The sequence below is a fragment of the Botrytis byssoidea genome, assembly GCF_014898295.1.
Source record: "Botrytis byssoidea strain MUCL 94 chromosome Unknown BBYS_004, whole genome shotgun sequence".
In the NCBI taxonomy this organism is placed as follows: Eukaryota; Fungi; Ascomycota; class Leotiomycetes; order Helotiales; family Sclerotiniaceae; genus Botrytis; species Botrytis byssoidea.
In genome coordinates, this window is record NW_024065845.1 from 1,927,262 (window position 1) to 1,953,249 (window position 25,988).

Consider the following 25,988-nt stretch of genomic DNA (forward strand, 5'->3'; position numbering starts at 1 on the left):
CTATGGGAATGAGGAAGTTGAGGGTAAGATAGATGGAAGAGATGAGAAGATTCAAAGGTTAGTAAAGGAAGAGAAGGAGATGAGAATTTGGAGAGAATAGAATCTAATGAAATGAGTGAGTAGTGAAAGATATTAGATTTTGTATCATTTAAAGAAGTAGGAGATGCTTTGAGGGAGTCAAGAGGTGAGAAGAACAGAGGAGATGGAAACCTATTAGATTGAAAGATCAAAAGATTGATAAGGGAAGTAGTATTTGTGCATTTGTATTATGTGGCTGTAATTGTATGATTTCTATTCTGATATGATTCATAGTATGGTAGGGGTACAAGATTAAGAGAGATAAAATTCGAACTGTTATCCGAGTAGTAGTTGAAAATTGGTTGTAGGAGACGAGGAGTGATCATCATAGCCAAATTTATGCGGTTTTTTTCATAGTTTGTACATGTTAGAAGGTTTTGCGTCCCTCTCTCTATGATGAATTAGATGAATAGAGTATTTATTATTACATGTTGAGATTGTGCAACGCGTAATTCTTCTGACATATACTAGCGATTGAAAGGATGATTCTTGTTTCTTTTTCTGACTAATAGAGGGGCAAGATAAAAAAGTGAAGTGGAGGAGGAAGTAGTTGAAGACGTAGTTCGAGTTCTCTGATCGAATGAATCACGTTCTAAAGACAGTTTGTATAGTAGTACATACATACTAAAATGTACACGACATACATCAGTGTATTTAATGTTTCCAAAACAACATATATATATACTAGTCGAAAGAACGAATGGACAATGTGGAAATGGCGTGGATTGAGGATTCTTGAAAGTAATTTCGACTGAATCCCACCTTGTAATTAGTATCAAAATGCTATCTAAAATAAGAATGATCAATAGTGGCGATGAGTTTGACCCCGGCTATTTTATGTCTCAAGATGAAAGAAAAATAACACTACCTCAGTTTGTACGAGTTTGATTCTCGCGTTTATTTTCATAAAATCAGGGTATCTAATCTTCAGACCAGAGGTAAGGGTGGTACGAGGGATTGAATATTAGAAACACTCGAGCGTGAGACTTTTCGAGATTGATAGATATCTACATGAAGATATATGGGAAGAAACAGAACTGACTAAATGAAGAGTATGGCATTTGAGAAGGAACGTCCTCTTAATTTGAAGGAAGTTTTGAGAAAGAAGAGATGTGAACTATCAGATATACGTATATTGATAGACACACGTACAACGGATGTATGGAGCCGAAGGAGCTGACCCGAAGATTCCGGATAAATGAGGGGCGGGTCACATCTGGGTAGGGATCGAAGTTTCAGGGCGAAAATCCGAACACGTGTAGCCGTGAAGCATGGCTATCTGGATGGGAATTGAGCGGGTACTTTGACCACTTAGTTGGATCTTCGTGACGTAGTGAAGGGGGGTACGGGGTGGATTTGGTGGATTTGGTGGGTAGAATTAATGGGTAGAATGAATGGGTATAGTGAAAGTGTAGAGTGAATGCATGGAGTAAATGTATAAAGTGAATGGGTAGAGTGAATGGATCGAGTGAAAGAGTCGATAAACAGATAGAATGAAGAGGTAGAACAAAGGAGTAGGACGAATGAGTAGATTGAATAGGCAGAATGAAGAGGAAGAGATATTTGTAGAAGGGGCAAGACATAAACTCTTCTTTTCTGCGGTGTTTTCCTTGAAAAGAGCCGGCTTATACGCAAAAGAAATTTGATGAGAAACCTCAAAGACCAACTTGTAGGACTCTGCTACCCTCTTCTCCTTTCCTATGACTCTTCGTAACTGTCTTCAAATCAATCATGTCGAAATTGGTTCAATCGATTTAACTGAACCTAAATCCACGTGATTTCGCCCCTTTCACGACGTTCCTAGCCTGTGAATTGTCACTCAACCGCCTTCTATTGCCTGCCCCAAGCTTTTACAAAAGAAGTTTTTCCAGCAGCTGAGCAAAATTAATCTTGATTATCTTCACCTTTTACAAGTTTTTCTTCGCAAGATGGGTGAAGCAATGTTACTGTAGCAGTAGCTGTGGGGATCGTATTGGATGATGGGTTGTTGTCACTTGTCATGATGGGGCTGAGTTTATATGTATGGGGTGGTGAGTGGAGCGTAAAGTCGTAAGACTTAACGTGCCGTCTTGGCATACATGGGGCCGCGGCGGGTTGCCGGTTAATCACATTCTTTAGCGAGGAGCAGGGGGTGGATTTTCTACGAGAAGGGTGAGAGCTACGTTAACCGTACCAATCATATCAGGCTGGATATTTTTCGTCGTTGGAGAGGTTTAAGCTTATTCTTGTGCAGGATCTTGTGATTTGCGGGCTTTCCGACGGCCAATTTGAACTGAATTGGTTAGGGTTGAGGTGGGTTCCAATATTGGGTTGCATCCGGTCGTGAAGTGTTTGCGGGGTAGATAGTGGCAAAAGATTTTAAGAGGATAAGACGAGGCTGAAATATTTAGAGAGGGGAAAATCAGGGTTATCATTGGACTTTACGTAAAACCATTAATTCCAGTTGTCAATTTCGTTGAAACATCGAAAAAGAAGTGCGCTTATATTTGGTTCATGACACGATTCATGGTGTTAAGAACACTATATCTACCGGTAAATGATACGCTGTGGTGAAACTCGATTTGAGTATAGATGAGGGTTTTGATAGAGGAAGGATTCAGCCTGTCGTTTTTATTACATGCATGTCTATAAGACAAGAAGGCCATCTACGTAGGTGGAAAAGTGTTGAGCTCTTTTTACTTTATACGAGTTGCATGATAATGCTTAAGCTTTTGATGAGTAATACAGGAGTTATATGAGCGGTTAGTGGAGTTGAGTACTGGTGACAGAAACAGCCAGGACAGACTAGCGGATACTACTGCAAGAGCGGGGGCGGGCTCGGAATTAACAGTGCGCATCCGTTAACTAATCGGTGAATATCAGAATGAGACGACCTGGATAAATATCTGGATGATTGGATGGGAATTTTAAACCGTGATAGACCCATTTGGAATGAAGAATTGGCATTCAAACCTAATACAGAATCAGGATTTGGGTTTACACCTATTCGAGAACAGGAGTCTAGCACCACTCTAATGCACCACATTTTAGGTTCAGCTTTTGAACGTCAAGCCTCAAATTTGACAGATCCTAGCGGAAATCATAGCTGTCAATGAAAACGATACGAATACCGGGGATATCACTCAATCAAATACAATGGTACTCATAATGAATTTGAGATTGTGAACTGTGTGACTTTTTCTTGTTGAGTGCGAACTTGCGACATGGAGTAATCCTAACAAAGATATATGTGCTGTCTTTTCTGTATACTGTTAAAAGAGTATCCGGGACGTCAACGCCTTTGAGGAATGAAGTTTATCTGTTCCATATTTGGCTTAAATTACATGCATTATCTGTCCCCACTAGGAGGTATGAAATTGTGGGGATTACACGGTGCTTTCAACGTGGTGGAGATGGAAAACGGGAATACATGTCAATACGAACTTGATCCAATTTAGTAACAGTAGATTGACTATATGTAACACGTGAGTTATCCATGGTAGACCTTCTTCATAAGTGACTGGGTTGGTTAAAAGAAGAGGTGGGATTCTTCATCTGCGTCAATCATCATAAAGGAGGATCTTCCAAGAGAAATCTGTAGGCTGAATACAATCTAGACTCTTTCAGTAGTAGGAGAACTAGTTTAGAACAATGAGAACATAATGCAATTTAGTTGTGGTGTGGTGCCTGTCAATCACCAAGTGCTGCTACTTGACAGATCATGCGAGTTATTTTCTTTTTTTCTCCATGTATTATGCAGATCATCTCGATCTCCCTTCGCCTGAGTCTTTAGGTCCTTGGGTGGCAAGCAATTCGAATCCGTGTGAGAAATTCATGTTGAATTCAAGACTCATCTAGAACATTAGAACAGGGGATCAACTTCAGTAATCTAAGCGTTCTTTATTATGTAGATCTTTTTCCTCTTACACTTCAATACTGCAGTCTGAATGCCCTCAACTGGAACATTTATGCTTCTCGGCATTTCTTGGTGATCCTTCGTTCCTACAGAAATGGCAAATAATAGCGAATCATGAGACGCAGACCTCTACTTTTCAACATGTTCACTGGAGCCAGTCAGTCAGAACAAGAAATAACAAGGAATATGAATATACAACAAGACGGTAAATATCAAGAATGGCCATCGAAGACTGCCATTCGGAGTTGATTCTTCCCATAAAACGGCTATGATCGGCATTCGAGGCGTCGTTGAAAGGGCCAGATACCACTGCCCTCATATGAGAAGTTGGAAGTGGCAGTCTAGATCCACTTACTCGCATCTCATGCAAGAATACCAAAGGTTCCACCTACGTGGATGGCTTTTTTATCCTAAAGACTACGTGCAGCTGGGACCTGCTGCTAGGGTAGTGACTTCCAAGTGGTACATCACACCTCTCGAGAAGTCTATAAAGAGCAGAGGATTTCCTAACTCAAACAACATCAATCACATCATCAATCACTTCAATCACTTCAACAAGCTCTTCAAGTAAACAACATTTACCAGCTCTCTCAAGCTTCCAAACTTCCAACACTCCATCAGTCAAAATGCACGCCTCATTCTCCGCCGTCATCACCACTCTCCTCGCTGTCAGCGTCGCCGCTCTCCCAACCGTGAGTTTCTGAGATCTCTTCTCTTCTCATCCATCAAACTAACATTCAATTTCAGAACGATGGTGGTAGCCCATCCCATACCTGGGGCAGCACTTCCCCAACTGGCGCTCCAACTTGCTCCGGCACCAAATACACCTGTAAATCCGACTCACTCATCAGCCTCCTCACCTGCACCAACATCTTGAACGGTGTTGGCATTAGCATTCCAATCACTCTTAAGAACCGTGCTCTCGAGGAACGAGGAATTGAAGCCCGTACCAGCAAGGAAGATGGAGATTACTGCTGCACTTCCGTTGGATTGCTCTCTCTCAGCTGTCTCAATGTTGCAAATGGCCTTACCATCTTCTTGCCAATCTCTCTATAAACAATTGGCTTAGGTTTTGATGGTGCGGACATGAACTGGGGGTCGGAAGTGGGCTTGTCTTGTGAGAATTGGTGGGGAGGTGACATGGTTTCTGAAGCAGTTATTTTTGTTCGTGTTCGCGTATACGATGATGAATTTGATGAGGTGATAAGAGGTTGATGCAGTTTTGCATAACATTCATTTAAATGCAAATCTATTATGATATATCTTTTAGCTATGCAACGTGATTCTGTCTTCAAGTCTCTTGTGAAAAAGCTTTTTTGAGTCTCGGAATACTTGAAATCGATTCAAAGATATTAATCTAAGGATCTGCCTGTGAAATGGATTTTTAAACTTGCTCAGAAGAAATTACACTACAACTTGTCACATAGAGGTTCACATGTGACTTTACAAACCAGCGCTATTCATGAAACAAATCCAGACACAAATAATAGGGGTTTAAGTTATTCGTGCCTGTCGAGTCCATTATAATAACGTACAACCATATGTTTAACAATCTGTGTGGCCCTAACATCATGTTAGTTATCTTAGTCATATGATCTTAGGATTTCATGTCATTTGATACTATAACATATCATTGAAATGTCTTGAAGCGAGGAGAAATGACTTCGATATGACTACAAATTCACATGATTATGGAATTCAAACTAACTCTCATTTAAGAACAGCACCAAAGGTCAATCATAGTATCAGGTCAATTATAAGGTAATGGGCTGTCAGGGTATGCTGCATGGGCAGGAAGGACCCTATTCCTTAAGTATGAGTGTGATCTATTGTGTATTCTCTGCTTGGAAGCTTCGTGTGATCTCTCTCCTTATCCTCATGATTTATTCATGATAGAAGCCTACAAGTTTAGTTGAGTGTTTGTCAACCTGCCATCCGTTAACTCTGCAATTAACGTGATTGAGAAGGAATCGTCATTATTCATAAGTGAGTATCCTCAGGCTTTATGAACCTGGAATTTTTCGTATATTTTATAGCAATGCATAATGGAACAGAAATGTATGATTGAGTGAATATCTTGTATTCACATCACATTAATTTTAAATAACTTCACTTGGTAATGTGCCAAGTTGGTGGTGAATTTGCTGGTTACTTCCAGCTTAGCGAATCAACGTCATTTCTGCTAATCCTGTACAATCAAATCTTTCCAGATTCGAATCATCAACGAGATTCCAATACGGTCATCATTTTCAGGACTATACGACTATGACTATACACTAGTGGATAAGTTAGCGACTGTTTTCAGCGTCGCTTTCTCTTATATAATGTTTACAATCATCACAATTATCCAACAATAGTACTAAGATTTATTACATCGAAATCATATCCTTCATCACCTAGCGCTATATCAGCGGAAAGGAACTCATACAACTTACATTAAAAGAAATTTTTTTCTACCTCGTCAACATGACCAGCAATACGTTGATCATAGACGCAGATGGAGACCTAATTCTCTCATTCGATCCAGAAGAATGTTCATCGTCTCAGACAGATGATACCTGTACTGACGCCGATTCATCAGAAGATGCTTCTCAGATCATAGATACCAAGCCATCAAATGCAATTTCCAGAATTTTGATTAAGGAACCGATCTCTCGCTAACCGACACATCCGTTAAAGAACTGCCCGTGTCAAACGACTCTTCGTGGGTCGAGCTGAAGCAAGTCCGTATGCTAGTCTCATCCAAACACATGTCCGTCGCTTCGCCAGTGTTCAAAGATATGCTCAAGGCAAGCTCTCAAGAGGGTGTCGAATTGAAAAAAACGGAAGTGTCGCTTCGTGATGAGGATTCAAAAGCATGGAATATTTTACTCAACATCATACATGGACATTTTAGGTCTGTCCCTTTGGATACCAATCTGCCCATGTTCACCCAGATTGCACTCTTATGCGACAAGTACCAAATGCATGAGATTGCTTACGCATTCACACCAACCTGGAAGATGTCGGCTGGCCACGACTCTGTGTCGGGAGAAGACATACCTCGCTGGATCTTCATAGCTTGGACTTTCAATATGAAAGATGTACTTGAAGAGATCACGAAAGGCCTTGCTCTCAATTATACTGGAAATGGAATCCAGAAATTGTTCGGCATGACTACTCTACCGATTCCCCAAATTGTTATGGGTAAGCATCTCAGGCTCTATCCAGTCTGGACTTTATTTCCATTTGATCATTTAACAAGCGCTAACACTACTTTTACAGATGAGCTTGAAAATTCTCGCCAACATGCAATTGCTGAATTGGTTGATATGCTTGATTACACCATACAGCGATATCAGGAAAATAGTTCGAAGTGTTCGATTGTAACCAGATGCAGTGGAGATAGAGAATCTTACCGTAAGCAATGTGATGCAATGATACTTGGCATGTTGTTAAAAGGTACCATTGAACAAGGGATCCACCCATTCCCAACGAAGCCATACAAGGAGTGGTCTTTTTCCACTTTGGAGAAGAAGATCAAATGTATCAAACTTACTTCATTGTGCGCTGCTATGTCATTGATACCAGATGTTCATTGCGATCAGGACCATGGAATCTCTAAGATTATTACATCATGGATCAGACATACTGCGGAAGAAGTCACTGGGCTTCAATTAGAATCCTTGAAGAAAGATGCATCACCGGAGATTCAATGGCCAATTCGATAAGAGAGTAGGAAAGTCTCATTTTTCGTGGTTGACATGGTCAAATTGTCATGTTGAGATCCCACTCCATGGTGCGATATATGGGACTTTGATATGTTGACGATGGGGATCTAGATCATCCCCCATCAGGCAACGGTTTGGTGGACTAGTAGGATAGAGGATTCTTTAGATATTTTAATATTCAATGAACAACACAAGATGTAACTATTCCCATGCCGTGAGAACAATTTGGCCCTATGAAAATGGAGGAAAACGGTCTAACAAACAGGAAATGTAATCAATAGATTGTAGACCCTTAATCATCCGTCCATGTCCACAATGCATAGAAAAGAACGGCGTTGCAGCCCTCTCGTTTGACGTTATATTGTTGCCTCTGGCGCGCGTCGTTCGTGATGTTCTGTCTGTTGTGAAATAATTGCGGGGCCGGCGCGGCTTGGTGGCGCAGCGAGCAATCTGACATTAATCACGTGCTTGTAGCCAGGCAGCACTTTGGACTTGGTTTGTTTTTGCATCTTAATAAATACATCATTACCCATTACTTATGCGTCTTCCTCGTTTTGCATCGAAATTATTCTTACAGAATTCTACAACATCTTTACAACGATCTCCGAAACCAAGAATGGCGGGCCAACAACCAAAAATCCCCACCCGCGTCATGGTCATTTCAGACACCCACACCTTCGAATTCAACGACGCCGATATTCCTCTCTCGCTCTCTAAAATCCCATCAGATATAGATGTTCTTCTTCACTGTGGTGATCTCACTAGAGTTGGTGACTTATCTGAATATCGTAGCGCTCTTCAAATGTTGAAAGCCATCCCCGCCAAGTTAAAGCTCGTGATTGCGGGAAATCACGACCGGACTTTGGATAAAACATGGGTTGTAGGCAATCTCGGCCACTCATACACGAAAGAACGATATGATGAGGCTTTAGAGGAATGTGCTGCGGGCAATGAAATCATGAAGGGTGACATGGCGAGGGATGCTGGTGTCACTTATTTGGAGGAGGGGGTTCATGATTTCAGCCTGGAGAATGGAGCAGCGTTGAGGATCTATGCAAGTCCATATACACCTGAATTTTGCGGATTTGGATTCGCGTATGAAAGATATCAGGATCGCTTTAATGGTCCAGATGAACTTGATTTGGGGATGCAAAGCGTGCGTGGCGCGGTGCGGATACCGAGTTTTGGAGAGGATGAAGGTGGTAAGAACATTGATATTGTCATGACTCATGGTCCTCCAATGGCCGTTTTAGACGAAGTCTATGGACGTGCTGGACATGTAGGATGCTGCAATTTAGTCAAGGCACTGGAAAGAGCAAAACCGACATTGTTTTGCTGCGGTCACATTCATGAAGCGCATGGTGCAGAAGTAGCGACGTGGGGAGAGGATGGCATTTCAAAGATGAGAAAGGTTGAATGTGGGTGGCCGGGGTTGAACGTTGAACGTATTGAAGAAGGTAAAGAAACACTAATGGTTAATGCAAGTATAATGAACCTGAGGTATCAGCCAACGCAAAAGCCTTGGTACATTGAGCTCGCTCTACCCAAAGCGACGGCAACGGAGATCGAACCATAAAGCTTTCATAGAAAATTACCATCATATGAGCACACTTTCTCCAATCCAGGCTGAATATTAAAGCCTTCCGGTAGATGCTTTTGCGCAAAGAGAAATCAAATACAAGAGCTCAAGGAAATATCAAATTTGATTACTAGCAGATCAAAGTGTACAGATTCAAAAGCAAGTGGAATTGGAGCTAACTTTCATCTGAATTTGAACCACACCGTAATGGCAAGTTGCGATGACATACAGATAACGTGAAGCCGACCAGAAGGCACCAAACAAAGCCAGCATTACAACAATGAGCTCTATAATATGTTATCACTTACTCGGCAACTTTCCAGACCTTCTCCGTAATCTCGCTGGGAATTTGCCCTTGGGTGGTAAAACCCCCAGTGAAAAGTACTTGAAGTCTGGTTCAGGATTTATATTACCAGTCAACTCGATATCAAATTTGGACAAAAACATCGCTATGCTTCCGATAGATTCCTGCTTTGCATAAAATCGACCCGGACATATCTGCTGGCCACCACCATAAGGAATCCAAGAGCCGCTGACCGTGTCCGTGGTGAGTTTAGGTTTTGTGATTTTTTCGGATGGATGTTTACCTGAATATGATTTTCTTGGGCCGCTGTATGGATTATTGGGGTAAAGAATAAAACGGTCGGGCCAAAAACTATCTACGTCGTGCTCTCCGTTTGAGCCTTCATTCCAGACGTTCTTGTCGTGGCCCGCAAACCAGATGCTTGCTAGAATCATGGCTTCTTTCGGAAATCTCCATGGACCTAGCTTAAAATTTGAGGAGACAGTACTACGTTGAAGTGCGGCGGCGTTTCGCAGTCTGAGCTCCTCGCAATAAATTGATTGGAGGAGAAGATTTGACAAGAGATCGGGCATTTGTTGGTCAAGATTGGCAGTTGGGTGTAGTTTTGTAATGGAAGCAAGTTCGGCTTGGACTTGTGAGAGAAGATCCGGACGACGAATAATATCTAAAATACACCAAGCGATTGTCGGGATACTATTGGAATTCGCTCTGTGGATCGTTAGCTTACCTTCAAATGATTAGGTTCCATTTTGCAGCCCACTTACCCCCATATCAAGCCCAGATCGTTAGCCGCATGAGCTTGATCACCGAAGCCGTTGATCTTAGAAAGATGTCTTGCTCGGTCTTGAAAAAGCCTTGAGCCATAATATGGCTCCCATGACTTCTTATCAAGTTCCTTGTCGTCATGATCAACATGTGCCTCTGCTGATTTATGCCATTCAAGAATACTCTTGACCATTTTATCTCTTATCTTGTACGCTCCGGGTAAAAAAAATCTTGGAATACCCTTGAGTGGTCCTCCAACCTGAGAATCAAAGTTCCAAAAGTCCTCGGTGAATGTAGAATTGATTTCAAATATATGGGACCCACAAAGTGCAAGCGTATTGGCATTAAATACTGCATTTTGTACAAAAGAATACAGATCCGGTATCTCCAGCCATTCGTTCGTCCCCATATCAACTTTATCTAATTCTGTGCCAAGATTCGTTAAAAATCGAGTTACGACTTCTGCCAACCTCACACCAGTGAGGTTATCAGTATATGCTTGATGCGAGATATGATGATAACGTTGGTCTGCGGGCAAAGGGTTGCTACCAGGCAGTGGTTTTGGTGAGGTTCCAGTGTTGTCATCTAAAAGTACAGAACTGGCTTCAGGAGGAGCACCAAATATTCTTTCCACGATAGCCGCCATGGCAGGAATGGCTGTAAGATCCCGAGAGCCGCGGAACAATTTGAGGACATACTCTGGCCCTGAAACAAAGTAAAAGCTGTCGGAGGCGACTCGAATTCGAACAGGTACATGAGGACCAAAACGTTTTCTAGTCACATTCATAAGCAAACTTAGATGAACATAGATTGATTGCCATATGCTTACATGAGATGTGCCATATATCCACGAGTGTCAAAAGAAAAGGGTAAAAGATTTCCAAGTATAAAATCTGCTGATGGATCAATAGCGGGCAATTTGTCATTCTTTTTACTGTGCACAGCAATGACAGACGTAATTGTAGTGACAAGATATGACACCAGGAAGGGCAAAAGGCAGGCAGACACTGCCATTGCCTTCCATCCCCCATAAAGATAGATGTTATCCAGTATTTTCATATTCAATATAACATTGTTCAAGGACCTCGGGAGAGAAGCACTTATCGGAGTATCAATTAGAACTTGTATTGCTGGCCTCTTGTATTTCCAAACACGAAACAAAATAAGGCCGTTTCCCAAAATCGTGGCACTTGCCTTTTATTGTTCTTAGTATTGTTCCTGGACTCTTCGAAATGTATGAATAAGTCCGCAAGTTACCTATAGCAGGAAGTTCTTTGTTGCTTTAGGTGTATTCCAAACCCTCAATGTAGTGGTGGTATATTTCGATGTTCCATCTCGTTCACTCCAAGATTTGTCCATCAAAAGATGGCAGCAGACTTCTACTGATATAATCATGATGATTGCAAGGGTTGGTATCGATGACCATATATTTTGTCTCGGAAGATTGGAGATACTCAAGAAGTAGGAATGAGAAACTGAAGCCTACCGTCGACAGCCCGTGCTTACATAATCATCTTAATGACATCCCTCGCTGCTAGGCCTTCTTTTCTTTGATCAATCACTCAGAAACCGTAGGTGATTACAATATAATTATCGCAGCTTATGAAAGATCTACAGATCTGCTATGAATTCACATATTCTTGATGAAAGTTCATTAAGTTCAGAGTACATTTGAAAGTACAAGAAATCACACATCTTGATTTTTCCCCATAATAAGAGATGCCATGATAATTGAAGAGTGTCAAGTGTGGAATGCAGGAACAAAAAGACTAGAGAGATATAGAGAGCTTCAAACAATGGGATGGTCTCTCTGTATCAAACAGATAAGAAAAAAACAACGCACGAACCTGTTTGCAGCATTCTTTACATTAAGTCATCCCAGCGTTGAGAAGTGTCTAAGGTTCCACTCTTTGTCTGTCTGCCAGGACACTTTCTTCCACGATCACGTTTGTATCCTGCTATTTATGTTCAGAAATACCGATGGTTTTACCATGATAACTGTTCCCTAGATTGTTCCTTCGTGTAATTGTTTCATTATTATATCGTCGCCAGAACAAGCTGTGCGAAATGAACAATTTGATGAAATACAAACGATGCCATACTCCAAATTTCACTCCTCATTACTACAATCTTGACCTTCCGGTCAGTGCAACTCAAGAAGATGTTGAGCAAGCACATCACCGTCTTCTCGAATTACTTCATCCAGAAAATTTACGAGATCCAGAGCAAAGTAGTAGTGCGGAAACTGCCATTCAGCTTATCAACGAGGCTTATGAGGTATTGAGGGACGATGAGAAACGGTTTTATCATCTAATGGTTTGTGAAAAGACGTTTGGTTGCCGTTTCAAATCCGATTATCATCCGAGATTTGGAGTTGATTTTTGGGACAGGCAGTGGGCAAAGAAACATCTCGAAATTGATAGCTTCGCGCCTAAACCGTGGCCATGGGATTATGACACTTTATCAACTGAAATAATGTGCCCTACTAGAAAGAATGACGGTTTCCAATTTTGCACCGCGACCTGGGTAAATGTGGCTCATATCCTTGTGGACAACCTGCTACCTTACTCTGTAAGCGATAATATATGGCGTCGTGTTGAAACCTGGAGAAGTGGGAATCCTAGTAATGAAACGATTAAGGACGTATGTCTTGACTTTCAACGGGGTTGCGACAATTTTAAGGTTCTGGTAGAAAAGAGAGAAGCGTACATACCATGGTCACAAATTCCAGCCAATACTGATTGGCCAACTTTGGGCAAGCGATGTTCACTCTTCTGTGTCGATATTTTGACTGTACCTTTCAGCATCTTCTGCACCATCCTTGTCCTCTTGACTTGGGTTAGCCTCCAAACTGTCAAGAAGCGTGAAAGAAGGCGACGACGGCGAGTCTTTCGGCCTCCATCGGCAAGATCCGGTCGTGCGTCGACTTATCGAACAATAGATGGTGATATGTTACAATCACAAAATCAGTCTCACACTAGAGTCCCGAGACAACAAAGTTCCTTTTATCCTTCAGAAAGAGACTATTACGCAGATGAAGAAGCCACACCACTATACAGTCTAGGAAATTCGCGAAAGTATCCTGTAAAGGAAGTCTCAGATCGATATACAAATCCTTCAGACAAATCAGCATCAGCAGAGTACCCCAGTGCGAGAACAAGACAGAGCCGAGCTACAAATTCTGCTACTACCAATCTGACAACCAATCCACAGCCAGCACGACACAAGATTCTAAAAACACCCCAGCCTCGTTCCCAAAGTCCAAGTCCAAGTCCAAACCCATCTACTTCCACAACCCCCTCAACTCAATCCTCTTCAACACAATCCTCCGACACCAAAGCGCAGCGACCATCCTCCCCCGCCAACGCCTCCCAATTTTTCTCCCTCAACGCCTCCGAAAAACACTACTACTATCCCAATAACGATCTTCCTCTACGCGAACGACGCAATACCTCTACGTCCTTCCCACCCACCCGTCAGCGATACGTGCATTACGAAGACGATAAAAACTGGGCAGATGATAAACGCACACCACGTCTCTGCATGGCTTTAACAGCAACTGGAAAACAGTGTTCAAGAAGAGTTTCACTGGTGACGCCGCTGAGTGGGAGTGTGGTGGAGGCGTTGGTTAGTCCGCTTTGTTTTCAACATCGGCATGTAAGGAAATGGGTCAGGGGAGCTCATGGGAGAGATTCGCCTGTAGAGGAGAGTTTATCTTCGGCGGTGGAAGGGGATGAGTTGCCGGAGGAGGAGAGCAAGAGGCGATTGGTTCGGTTCTTCGATGAAGATGAGGATGACGAGTATCAATCTAAGTCATCAGCATGATTTGCAGTAGATTTCATCTCTATTCTGAAGCTTCTGTTATCAATTTGTTCAAGAGACCTGCGCAGATAAAAAGACAATGTAAATACTACAAACAAATAAAAGAGCATAAAGTTCATCAGGATCTCAATTCTAATCACGAAATTGAAAAAGATGTGTTGTCTCATAATCCCATCTTTCAAATTCCCATTCCAGAGCCCAATCTAGCCATAATGATTCCTACCATCTACAAGTCTAGTATAAGAGTATCCCTTTCATCAAACATTACTCCCCCCAGGCCCCAAACAAAATTACCCATCCATACACCCCTCAACCCACTTCCACATCTCCAGAAAATACCCACCTCACCCCTTCACATAAAAATTTCCCATACGATCCATTTTTCCCTTTCAATAAAATCCATCAACACCAACACATTCAAAAAATACCTTCCCCAATTCTCTCCTATAAAATCCTTCAAAGTGATCATTATCACAGATTATACGGAAAAACCCAAGGCTGTGGAGTGATGATGACTTGATGCTTAATATTTGGTAATCTGATCTGATGATATGACATCTATTGAGCGCGTGATCTCAATTCATGCGATGAGTATGGATGGGTATCATTATCTACCTAGGTAGTTGCTTTTTAAAATGATGAATACACTCTAATAAAACTAGACTAGAGTGATGTATTATCCACCTTGACTGCGTGTGTACTTCCCTCCATGAGTACCTTTACCTCATCCCCCGTATGAAGATTTCACGAGTCCGAAAGCTCAAGGATCGCGGCGCAGTGTAGGCAATAGTATACTACAGTAAAACTGTGGCGCGTATTAATATATTGATATTGCAGCTAGTACATTTAGAAAGGAGATTATACTACTCTCATATATATTTATATATCTAAAGAATACTAGCAATATACTGAAATACTAGGATTCAATATAAATTATTTATTTTATATCAAATTAGATTAGAAATAAGGGATTTTAATTCGATTTGGAATAAGGAATAGAATTTCATTATCTAATATAAATAGAAATGCATATTTTATATTAAATTCCAGTATTTCAGTATATTGCTAATAATATCGAAAGTTTAAATAATATTGAATATCTTTAGTGATATTGAATTTAATATCATGTATATACATATTTCGAAAAAGTTCGATATACACCACTAAACTAGCCCGTATACGAAATACGGGAAATACTATTGCCTACACTGTCGCGGCGTCACAGTGTTGGAGACCCAGAAGAACAATCAATACAACAAATAAATCTTTGACGAATTAACCTTACATACATTTCAAACTCCTCATAACTCATAAAGTCCCATGGTATCAAACTATCAAACTATCAAACTATCAAACTATCAAACTATCAATCTATCAATCTATCAATCTATCAATCTATCAATCTATCAATCAATCAATCTATCTATCTATCCATCTAACCTCCCCCTTCTCCTCCCAAACCCAAACCCAAACCTCTAAACCACACTCCCACTCTTCCCATCCCCAACCCCATCTACCCCCCCATACTCCACCCTCTCCTCCTGCACCCCCTTCTCCTCCCCCACAACCACATCCCTAACCCTCTCATCCAACAAACTATCCCCAGGCCTCGTCTTCCACGGTTTCAGACCGCCCTTCGCAAAAAGCAATTCAATCTCCTCGAGCGTCTTCCCCGCCGTCTCGGGATACGTAAAAAACGCCTGCACCGCCGCCGCAAAACACAGGACCCCAAAAATAATAAAAAGCTTCCAACTAATATTTTGAAACGCGCTGGGTATGAATAATCCAATGGCGAAATTAAAGAGCCAGTTTGCGATCGACGCGAGCGCCATTCCGGTTGCACGCGTCTCGAGCGACCACACTTCAGCGGCGTAGACCCAGGCAATGGGCGCGAGAGTTACCGAGTAGAGTAGCACGAGAAGGTAGCAGAAGGCGATGACGGTGTATGCTGGAGAGCCGGAGACTTGCACGCGGACGCTGAGATTGCCGTCGAGACCATCCGGGAGGTAGGTACCGTAGGAACCGAGGATGCCGCCGACGACGAACATGCAGATGCCCATTCCGAGAGCGCCGTATATCTGATAGGTCTGGGTTAGAGGATGTTTTTTCTGTTTTGGGAGATTGGGTTTGATTATTAGGAAAAGGGATACTTACGAGTAAGGGTCTTCGACCAGTTTTATCGATAAAGAAAAATGTCGCTGCAGTCCCAATGATGAAGATAGCGTATTGAATACCAGATGAAATAAGACCGATGTTTCCTGTCAAGCTAGCCATTTCGAAAATATAAACCACATAGTAAGTCATCACATTCGCACCGCTCAATTGTTGCCATGCCTGCACGGATGTACCTGCCAAGGTACGTTTCCACATTCCATTTTTGAAGAATCGTCTCCAACCCTTCTGGCCTTCGCGTTCGGCTGCAAGAATAGTGGTGATCTCCTCCCATTCGGCAATTACAAGTGGATCGTTGATATTACCGCCTGCTTGGATATCTGCCAGAATAGCGATGGCTTCCTTTTCGCGTCCGACTTTTGCTAGCCAGCGAGGAGAGCGAGGAAGAAATGGAATACCCATCATAAGAATGACACAAGGAATGAATTGCATAGCCCATGCGGTACGGAATGATGCTGTGGGGGTGGACTTGATAAAGCTGCACCCGTATCCCACAAAATACATTATGAAGATACCCCATTCAATAGACCATTGTTGTATAACAATAATAGATCCTCGACTTTCTTTCTTGGCAATCTCGGCGAGATATACAGGTGCTTGCGAGGAGGTGATACCTACGCAGATGCCATTGATGAAACGACCAGCGACTAGCATACCAATTCCATTACAAGAAGTTTGGAGAGCGGTGCCGAGCAGCCACCAGATACAGGCGAAGAATAAAGAGTCTCGACGACCGTACTTGTTGGATACGGGGCCGGCCATGATAGCACCGATGACTGAACCACCAGCCAAGGCCGAACCGATACCACCTTGAACGACACCTTGGGGGTTGTTGAAGTAGTCTATATATTGGCTAGTACCGATGATGGCCGACATAGATGAAATGTCGAAACCAAAACTAAATGCATTTCGTTAGATTCTTTTGTGTTCTGAAAGTTGGGTTGTAAGTTGTAGATTGTAAACTTAACACTTACAGCATTCCACCAACAGTGGCGATAGAAGCCAGAAAGTAGACATTGTTAATCTTTGGAAGATGCACCATTTTGAGCAGTAAAGATCCAGGTAGTTTTTCTGTCCTGGAGAAAGCAGAAGTCAAAAGACGAGAAATTCACTCATCTATATGTAATGATAACATCGTATGGGGCATTTGCATACCAAATGTTTTCATCGTGACTCGATACGAAATTTGTGGGACACCCCATGGAGAGAGCCCCCAAAGATCAAATCTGCTGTGTCATTGGTGCGCATATTATTTTCCACGATTTCTATCCTGTATGAAGTTGAGATCGTCGAGATGGTTGTTTTAGTGTCGTACTATGTTTCTTTAAGGTGGAGGTTGATTAGAGCCCGTGCTTCCACCTACAATCCACATACTGAGTAATGTCGAATCACGGTAGATTTCGGAAGCATCGAATCACTCATAACTTTAGATCGGGCCGTTAGCCAGGCCCGGTTTTCTCTAGCTGTTTATAGGAGCGCATGCATGTGATATGGCTCGACACTGACGTATGGTTGTGCGGGCATTGCAGTATTATTATTCGTTGAGGAGATGTTGGGGCAATGCTCCAGGTTTTTTTGATAGCGTGAATCTTGGTTTGGGGTCTCCAGAGAAACTGAAATTCAATGGATCCACAATGTGTGGGAACATATTTCGTGAATACCGCGGCAATAACAAGCGGCATCGCCAAATGTAGAATGTCGAAACTTCATATGTAAATATGGTCCACAATTCAATATTTGGCACAGGCAATGAAAAGTACGGCTATGTAATAAAGGGTAACATCCGAGATGCATGTCGGTAGATACCATAGACATATCGGCCAATAGATATATATGTGACGTAGGTGCCGTGTGTCCCGGAGGAATAGTTGTGGATCCTCACGGTCTGTACCATGTCAAAATCACTGATGATTGCATGTATGAATTCCAAATTCTGTATTGCACCGAAAGACTAGAAGAAAAACACGGTTCAATTATTCCAATCATTCTAAAACATCTATAAAGCAATCGCTCAATGCGACATCCGACATAGACTTGAGCATGATTGCTGTTCACTCAGACAAAACATTTGACCACCAAGGCAGTAAACGAACTGTCTACCTTGGGAAAGCGGACACCAAAGTATTCTATTTGATCACCAAGATTCAAGGACCGTATTACTCCAAGTCTATCGAGAATCTTTTTCTCAAAGAGGCTCCGTAGTAATAAAATAGTACAGGACTTGGGGCAATTGCAACACTCAAAAATGCAAAAATGCTCAACCCCCAACCAACTCCAACGTTGTCCAAAATGCTTGGCGTGATTAGAGGTACAATTCCTCCGAAAATACTTCTAAAAAATGCTCCGGCTGCAATGGCACTTGCCGCATATTTCTCGAAACTATCGATGTAATAATTCTGTACGGTATTAAAGATAGCGACCTGTCCAATGCCATAAAAGAAAGTAGCGATGAGTGTGAATGCCCAGTGCGCGCGGTACTCTACCATCCAGGCAAATGAAAATAATGTGATGGGAATTAGAACCGCGCCGATATTTGCAAGGGGAAGACGAAATTCGGGTTTTGCCTCGCCCTTGTTTTGGTGTGTAAGGTGATTCCGGATATCGTCGATTCTCGGAACGAGGAATCTTACCGCCGTAAGAAACCCAAGTCCTGGGGCAAGATATACAAGTCCTACTTTAACAGTGCTAAAGCCGTATCCATCGCCATAGATTCGTGAAAATTGGGTATAAAGACTATATGTTGTGGCGAAAATAAGAGCTTGATATGTTGACATAATCAAAACTATAGGTTGAGTGAACAGTATTTTTAGTGGTCTGTGAACTGCTTGAATAGCTTTTGACGAGAATGGTCTCAAATCCTCTCCTTCGAAATAATACTTGACGTCTGAGCGCTCTTCAAGTTCTTTCTTTCGATGAGTAAGAAGAATAGGGACGTAAGTTTCGTGCAGGAAAAAGTATACACCAGCGAAAACAACACCACATATCATTAACAGGATCCAGAATAGCCATGGCCATTTAAGATTTTGTAGAATCACACCGCCAAGGAGAGGCCCTATTGTCGGTCCTAGAAGTGGTCCCAGGAGATACCATCCGAAAACACCTGCTCGTTCACTCGGCAAATACATGTCAGAGATTGTTCCACCTCCATTGGCAATGGAAACGCCTGTATGAAGTCAGTGATGCTCTATTTATATAGAGTTAAAGTAATATTACTTCCAAAGAATCCAGCGATGGAGCGAAACGCGATGAGGGTAGCGATATTTGGACTTAGTGCAGTTGGAATCTGGAGCAACGTAAAGATGCCAAAGCAGACTAAGTAAACGGGCTTTCGACCGAAAGTTTCAGACAAAGGAGCAAGCAAAAGACTATCGTGCCAACATGTCAGTACGACATAGATATTGAACTTTTGATGGATATTCCTACGGTCCAATCCCAAGCATGATAACGAAGCCGGTTTGACATGCGATTACAGCCTGGGCTGTTGTATCCAACGATTCCGCGATCTGATTAATACCGGGTGCAAACATACTACTTGCAAGTGGTGATAAAACTATCTAGTATTAGTGTCAAAGCGGAGTGAGGAATTATCAGACACCTACTAGCCATGGTAGCAATGACAGCGATGTTTCCCAGTTTCTTCCACTTCGACCAATTTCTCGGGTTTTCATCATCGTGCTCTGAGAATTCGAGTAACTGTAACAAATGTCAATCAACAGGTGTTGGGGTGCCAGGCCGATGGGGATGCTAACTTCTTTGTTGTCACCAGCCTCTTCATGTTGAATGAGTGGCGACCTCTCATGTGCAATTCCAGGCATGTTTCTGGGATGCATGTTGAAGTGTAGAGATTCAGAAAGTATAAAATGACCAATGCAGTAACAAAGCAAATGTTCAATAAGAATATATGAAAGAAAACGCTGGTTGCTTGATGAATAGAAAGGAAGAATGATAGTGAATGCGTAGAAAAACGATGTCGATTTGTCAATGACGTTGAGACACTAAATGCTACCCATACCCAGTAGTTCTGGTTCCAAGATTCAAAGGGAAAAGGAAAAGGAAAAGGAGACTCAAAGTTAAGGGACAAGCTGAATTAATGAGACATCATATTCTTCGCTGATGATTCAATCCGTGATACTTACTACCCTCGACTTCCATCTACCTACCTAGGTACTCAATCAGAATATATATGGTCTATATACTTATCTGACGGTTTGTTGTTTTTCTTGTCTCTGACTTCACTCCTTCAATCGTGCAATGCGTGCGGGGAATCCCTGTAGGTAGATAATCGTATAATCACGTGATTCTAATGGTTTTCGCGTTGCACAAACTTTAAAAACGCGTTAATGCCATGGGTTGTGGCGCGACGGTCGCTGCTGCCTTTCTTATCTCACATCACCGTATCATTCCATTCATTCAATACCGTTTCAAGACCGAATGAATTATTAATCGTGAACTATGGAAAGATGATCGCTATCTAATCATCTATCATCTCGAATTCCCACTGTGATCCAAGATGAAATTTCGAGGAAATAATTCATGTGGTTGACAAAAGTTCGCGACTCTGGCCATCAAGATGGGTAGTCGCCTAGAGAAGAATTCGGAATCCGTTCGAAAGCGCATCGAATCGCATACTTTCCAAAGCGAAGGGGGCGAAGAGTATGAAGGTTCAGAGTTTGGAGGCTTTTCGGATTATTTTAGGCGCAAAAGGATCAAATTACAAAATTTGGATGCAGAAGTCCGCTCTACATCGACTGCAAATCCAATTATCTTCCGTGGTATCGTGGCGCATGTCAACGGCTATACACAACCCTCCTTGAGTGACCTTCATCATCTGATAGTGTCTCACGGTGGTGGTTTTATGCAATACTTGGACGGAAAAACCGCAGTTACTCATATCATTGCATCGACTCTGACTCCCAAAAAAGCAATCGAGTTTAAGCGATATAGAATCGTGAAACCAGCTTGGGTGGTAGATAGTGTGAAGGCTGGAAAATGTCTTCCATGGGATTCTTATCGTGTTCTTGATGAGGGAATCGGTCAACAATTACTTGGATTTAGTGGTGGTAAAGTGGTTAATCAATCAGCAACCTCGCAGCGAGGATACCGCGATCAAACAAATGCAAGTTGGTACACCAGTCAGGTCAAAAATGTCGCCGAAGGTATTGATGACGATGATGGGCCTCAATTTCCGAGCTCTCAGGTACAAAAGATAATGCCGCATAATCCTGGCGCATTAACGCAATCACCTGCCGATCAAGCGGTTGAAAGCATCGAGGAAGTCGACCAAATACCGGTTTATGATCCTATAAGCTCAGGTGGAAGCTTTGAAGTTTCATCGTCCTTAGAAGAAGCCTTGAAGCACGCCGCCAATGTTACTACTCCTGCTCGAAAAGCTGCATTGAAGTCTATACAGATATCAAAGGATAACTTTCTTATGAAGAAATCTCCTTCAAATTCCCCTGACCTTCAAATCTCGTCAAGTCCAACAGCTGCAACTCCAACCAAATCAAAATTTCTCACACCTCGAAAAGAAGCGCACGATGTCGAGAGGTCTCATACACCTGAACTCGTACCTAATGAACCTAGATCGTTTCTAACCACCAGGAAGAGATCAAACGATGAAGAAATAACCAACTCTCCCAAAAAGGCAAAGATTGAAACTGCAGAGGAACATAACGCAAAATTGTTAGCAGACCCTCATATGCGAAAGTCAACGACTGCAAACCCGGACTTTATCAAGCAATACTATTCCGAATCTCGACTACATCATTTGTCTACCTGGAAGGCAGATCTTAAATCAAAATTTCAGCAGATGGCATCCGAGAAGTTGGCCTCACAGAAACAGACAACAAGGCGAAAACCTGGCTCCCGAAGATACGTTATGCATGTAGATTTCGATAGTTTCTTTTGTGCGGTATCTCTCAAAAGTGCACCTGAATTTGTCGACAAACCTGCAGTTGTTGCTCATGGCAGTGGAACGGGGTCTGAAATTGCTAGTTGCAACTATCCAGCTCGTGAATTTGGAATCAAAAACGGAATGTGGATGAAAAATGCCATTAAGCTATGTCCCAACATCAAGGTCCTACCGTATAATTTTCCAGCGTACGAGGACGCTAGTAAATTATTTTATGAGGCTATTTTAGATGTCGGCGGTGTAGTACAAAGTGTCAGTGTTGACGAAGCCCTGGTTGATGTCACTTCTTTGTGCTTAGCCGCAGGCGGCACTGATGGAGTCGGAATTCTAGATCGTAGTTGTGTTAGAAGAGAACAAGAAAGAGCTGATGAGATTGGGAATAGACTTCGAGAGGTTATCAAAGAGAAGACAGGTTGCAATGTATCTGTTGGAATTGGAGGAAATATTTTACTAGCGAAAGTTGCACTTCGGAAGGCTAAACCAGCTGGTCAGCATCAAATAAAACCAGAAGAGGTTTTGGATTTCATCGGCGAACTTGATGTTAAGAATCTTCCCGGCGTTGCCTGCAGTATTGGGGGAAAGCTCGAAGAGATTGGAGTTCAATTTGTGAAAGACGTCCGACAGTTATCCAAAGATCGTCTGGTGACTGTTTTGGGTCCCAAAACCGGGGAAAAGATATGGGACTATTCAAGAGGTATTGATAAATTGGAAGTTGGAGAGCAAGTTGTACGAAAGTCTGTCTCGGCAGAGGTGAATTGGGGTATTAGGTTCACTTCACAGACAGAAGCTGAAGAATTTGTTCAGAATCTCTGCATTGAATTACAGCGTCGATTGATCGAGCAGAGAGTCAAGGGGAAGCAAATGACTTTGAAAATCATGAGAAAATCTGCCGATGCACCCCTTGATCCACCGAAATTCCTTGGTCATGGAAGTTGTGATACTTTTAACAAGAGCATAGTCCTTGGTGTGGCTACTAATGATGCTCTAATAATTGGACGAGAAGCAATCTCGATTCTCAGAAGTTATGGCTTCTCCCCCGGAGAGCTACGGGGCCTTGGTGTTCAAATGACCAAGCTTGAGCCTGTGAAGTTTTCTAACGGTTCTTTACTTGATGGCAGTCAAAGAAGGATTAATTTTGGTGCCCCTGTGGCATCAAAGTCCAGTAATAAAGCTACCGAGGACCCTATTGTTGATGAACCAGAGACTCCAACGAAGCAGAGGATAATTCCATATGCACAATCTACAAAACGACTTTCTGAAGACATCGTCGATTTCGCAACGCCAAAGAAGCCTAAGTCTATCACAAAATCAATACATTCCGAGGACCCTATTGATGAAAGTAGTCCTTTGAAAGCCAGACCAACTCCAGCTCATCCCGCAACTTTCATTGCAAGAACAAATGCTGGTGATCAAAGTGCCAGAAAGCTCAACTTGACTGGAACTCAATTTATTATACCAAGTCAAGTCGATCCCGAAGTCTTGAAAGAACTCCCTCTCGATATTAGATCAAAACTAATGGCTCAAAGTAAGAGCTTGCCGGCCTCGAGAGAACACACTCCTATCATACCAGTGAAAGATTCTTTGTCTGAGAGTCCTGTCAAACCCAGAATCTCGTCTTATATGCCTTCACAGCTTGATCCCGAAGTATTCGATGCCTTGCCTGAAGAAATGAAAGCAGAATTATTAGAAAGCTACAAGCCACAGATTCCAAATCCTGTACCGGGGGTACAGACAATTCTCCCACAGTCACCCCGCAAAAACAGAACAATAACTGGTAAAAAGCCGCCAACTCCTATCAAGAAACGAGGCCGCGGTAGACCTCCCGGGCCTAGGATAAAGCCTGAACCCCCAGGTGGTCCACTTCAATCGAAATTTGTCGCCAACCCTCCCAGACGAGAAGCCTCAATTGATGCTGGCGATGATACAGATGTTCTCGATCCAGAATTCCTCGCTGCATTACCCGAAGATATGCGCGAAGAAATAATAGCCGAACATCGACGGAAACGCCTACAAAAACGCGGTGGACTCATGACAGCCACAGTCAAGAAAGTAAAGAAGCCAGATCCAGCTCCACTAGGACCGCGAAGGATCCGTCTACCCCCCAAACTGCCAAAGCCCACTTTCACAACGCAGGAATTGAGTACACTAGAAGAACTTAGAGAGACGCTTACAATCTGGTACCGCGAATTCGAAAGTGAAGGTCCACATCCAGATGATGTCTCTGCGATAGATAGATATTTAAGAAGAGTTATTTTAGAAGAGAGGAATTTAGCAAAAGTGGTAGGCGTTGTAAAATGGTTGGGATGGTTAATAGATGATAGCGAAGTTGTAGGAAAAGGGAAACGACAGTGGGAAAAAGCTTACGTGGATGTATATTGCAAGATTCAAGAGGCTGTTAAGGAGAGAGGGTTGGGTAGACTTGATTTCTAGTGTATTTATGTCTAGATCACTAACTAGCTTGTCGATCTCCTGATTTAATTCGCTGCTTAATGTCAAATTGAACTTGGAAATAGACTTCATAGCTTGAGATACGTGTCTTGAAGCTTGATTCCTTTATCACTTATCCAGATCTACAATAATTGTCCATGGTCCCCCTAATTCCGTACTAAATGGATCTCAATTGATTTCATAAAAACTAACGTGGTTTATCATCAAGTAGACTATATCATCAAATGGGCTATTATTTTTACATACAAAATTCGTCTATATATAATCATACACTTTCTTTATTTATTAATAGAATTTTCTAAAAATTGAAACTATGAATTTGAATTATATAAATAATATAAAAATCTAATTATTTATTGAAAATTCAAATTATTATAATAGTTATTATAGAAATATTTCTTTTATAATAAAAATCATAACAAATTCCATTTTTTTATATAAGACAATAGGAATTTTCATATAAATACTAGATTTATAAAAAGCTTTTTTTTCATTATTGTTTTTTTAAATAATAATTGATTATTAAAATAAAAATATTAAAAAAGCATTAATTTAGGTGTATTTTGAAGTGGCCTACTCGATGATATGGCCTACTCGATGATAAACCACGTTACTCATCATATAATTAAGTCTCTCGAATCTAAATTGCAAAGTCGAAGTTTAAGATTTTCAATCTACTCTTGACAATACATATATCTATCGTAATCATCAATCCATACTCACATACTAGTGAAAAATACTTCAGTTGAGGAATAAAAACACTTCTAGAAGTATATCGTTCTTCTTCAAAGTCGATAGCGGCAAACTTCTTCAATTCTGGACATGGCAAATGTTGAATTATGTATCATCGTCATTTGCGATATTAGCCTTATTTACCTAGTATCTATAATTCAGTGCAAAATACCACTCGATAGCCCTTCTAGTATCTACAATCCACATACTAAAAACCTCTAGGTCGAACTTTCTTCTTTCGTTTAAATAGGTGATTGCAAGTGTGGGGTGTATATAAATTTATCTCTCCTTTGGGAATTTTTCCTCCTCTCGTCTCAGTTCCTACGCTTGGAGTGTATTTTTATTTTTGAGGATTTGCGTTTGATTTTGATTGTGCTTGTTGGTGATGAGGATTGTGATGGGTTATTCTCTTTTTATTCTTGTTCTTGTCTGTGGGGTTAAGAGAGAGTGAAGGGGATGACATGTGGATTGATGGATCATCTCTCCGCCCCGATCCTGAACAACGAAACTGTAACTCTGACTACCTAAGTAGATATCTACATATTCAGTACCAGATACTTTCTCTTTATCAT

At 41.8% G+C, this 25,988-nt stretch overlaps 8 protein-coding genes across 8 annotated transcripts; 5 read left to right on the forward strand and 3 right to left on the reverse strand.

Annotated features, from left to right (window-relative positions):
* Positions 1–4,599: 4,599 nt before the first annotated feature.
* On the forward strand, positions 4,600–5,029 carry EAE97_002692 (uncharacterized protein; the record flags this gene model as incomplete). The annotated part of the gene is made up of 2 exons (XM_038873204.1): positions 4,600–4,665; positions 4,721–5,029. The coding sequence occupies 2 exons, from the start codon at positions 4,600–4,602 to the stop codon at positions 5,027–5,029; spliced, it is 375 nt and encodes a 124-aa protein (XP_038736410.1).
* A 1,694-nt stretch (positions 5,030–6,723) lies between these two features.
* On the forward strand, positions 6,724–7,683 carry EAE97_002693 (uncharacterized protein; the record flags this gene model as incomplete). Its single annotated transcript, XM_038873205.1, has 2 exons — positions 6,724–7,159; positions 7,238–7,683. 2 exons carry the CDS (start codon positions 6,724–6,726, stop codon positions 7,681–7,683), a joined length of 882 nt encoding a protein of 293 aa, XP_038736411.1.
* A 616-nt stretch (positions 7,684–8,299) lies between these two features.
* On the forward strand, positions 8,300–9,259 carry EAE97_002694 (uncharacterized protein; the record flags this gene model as incomplete). The annotated part of the gene is made up of 1 exon (XM_038873206.1): positions 8,300–9,259. One exon carries the CDS (start codon positions 8,300–8,302, stop codon positions 9,257–9,259), a length of 960 nt encoding a protein of 319 aa, XP_038736412.1.
* Positions 9,260–9,562: 303 nt separating this feature from the next.
* On the reverse strand, positions 9,563–11,390 carry EAE97_002695 (uncharacterized protein; the record flags this gene model as incomplete). Its single annotated transcript, XM_038873207.1, has 3 exons — positions 9,563–10,274; positions 10,331–11,104; positions 11,161–11,390. The coding sequence occupies 3 exons, from the start codon at positions 11,388–11,390 to the stop codon at positions 9,563–9,565; spliced, it is 1,716 nt and encodes a 571-aa protein (XP_038736413.1).
* Positions 11,391–12,398: 1,008 nt separating this feature from the next.
* On the forward strand, positions 12,399–14,156 carry EAE97_002696 (uncharacterized protein; the record flags this gene model as incomplete). The annotated part of the gene is made up of 1 exon (XM_038873208.1): positions 12,399–14,156. The coding sequence occupies one exon, from the start codon at positions 12,399–12,401 to the stop codon at positions 14,154–14,156; it is 1,758 nt and encodes a 585-aa protein (XP_038736414.1).
* A 1,472-nt stretch (positions 14,157–15,628) lies between these two features.
* On the reverse strand, positions 15,629–17,367 carry EAE97_002697 (uncharacterized protein; the record flags this gene model as incomplete). The annotated part of the gene is made up of 3 exons (XM_038873209.1): positions 15,629–16,231; positions 16,308–17,223; positions 17,300–17,367. 3 exons carry the CDS (start codon positions 17,365–17,367, stop codon positions 15,629–15,631), a joined length of 1,587 nt encoding a protein of 528 aa, XP_038736415.1.
* Positions 17,368–18,481: 1,114 nt separating this feature from the next.
* EAE97_002698 (uncharacterized protein) lies at positions 18,482–20,155 on the reverse strand (the record flags this gene model as incomplete). Its single annotated transcript, XM_038873210.1, has 5 exons — positions 18,482–19,488; positions 19,539–19,690; positions 19,749–19,875; positions 19,925–20,018; positions 20,075–20,155. 5 exons carry the CDS (start codon positions 20,153–20,155, stop codon positions 18,482–18,484), a joined length of 1,461 nt encoding a protein of 486 aa, XP_038736416.1.
* A 740-nt stretch (positions 20,156–20,895) lies between these two features.
* EAE97_002699 (uncharacterized protein) lies at positions 20,896–24,666 on the forward strand (the record flags this gene model as incomplete). The annotated part of the gene is made up of 1 exon (XM_038873211.1): positions 20,896–24,666. One exon carries the CDS (start codon positions 20,896–20,898, stop codon positions 24,664–24,666), a length of 3,771 nt encoding a protein of 1,256 aa, XP_038736417.1.
* Between the last annotated feature and the right edge of the window lie 1,322 nt (positions 24,667–25,988).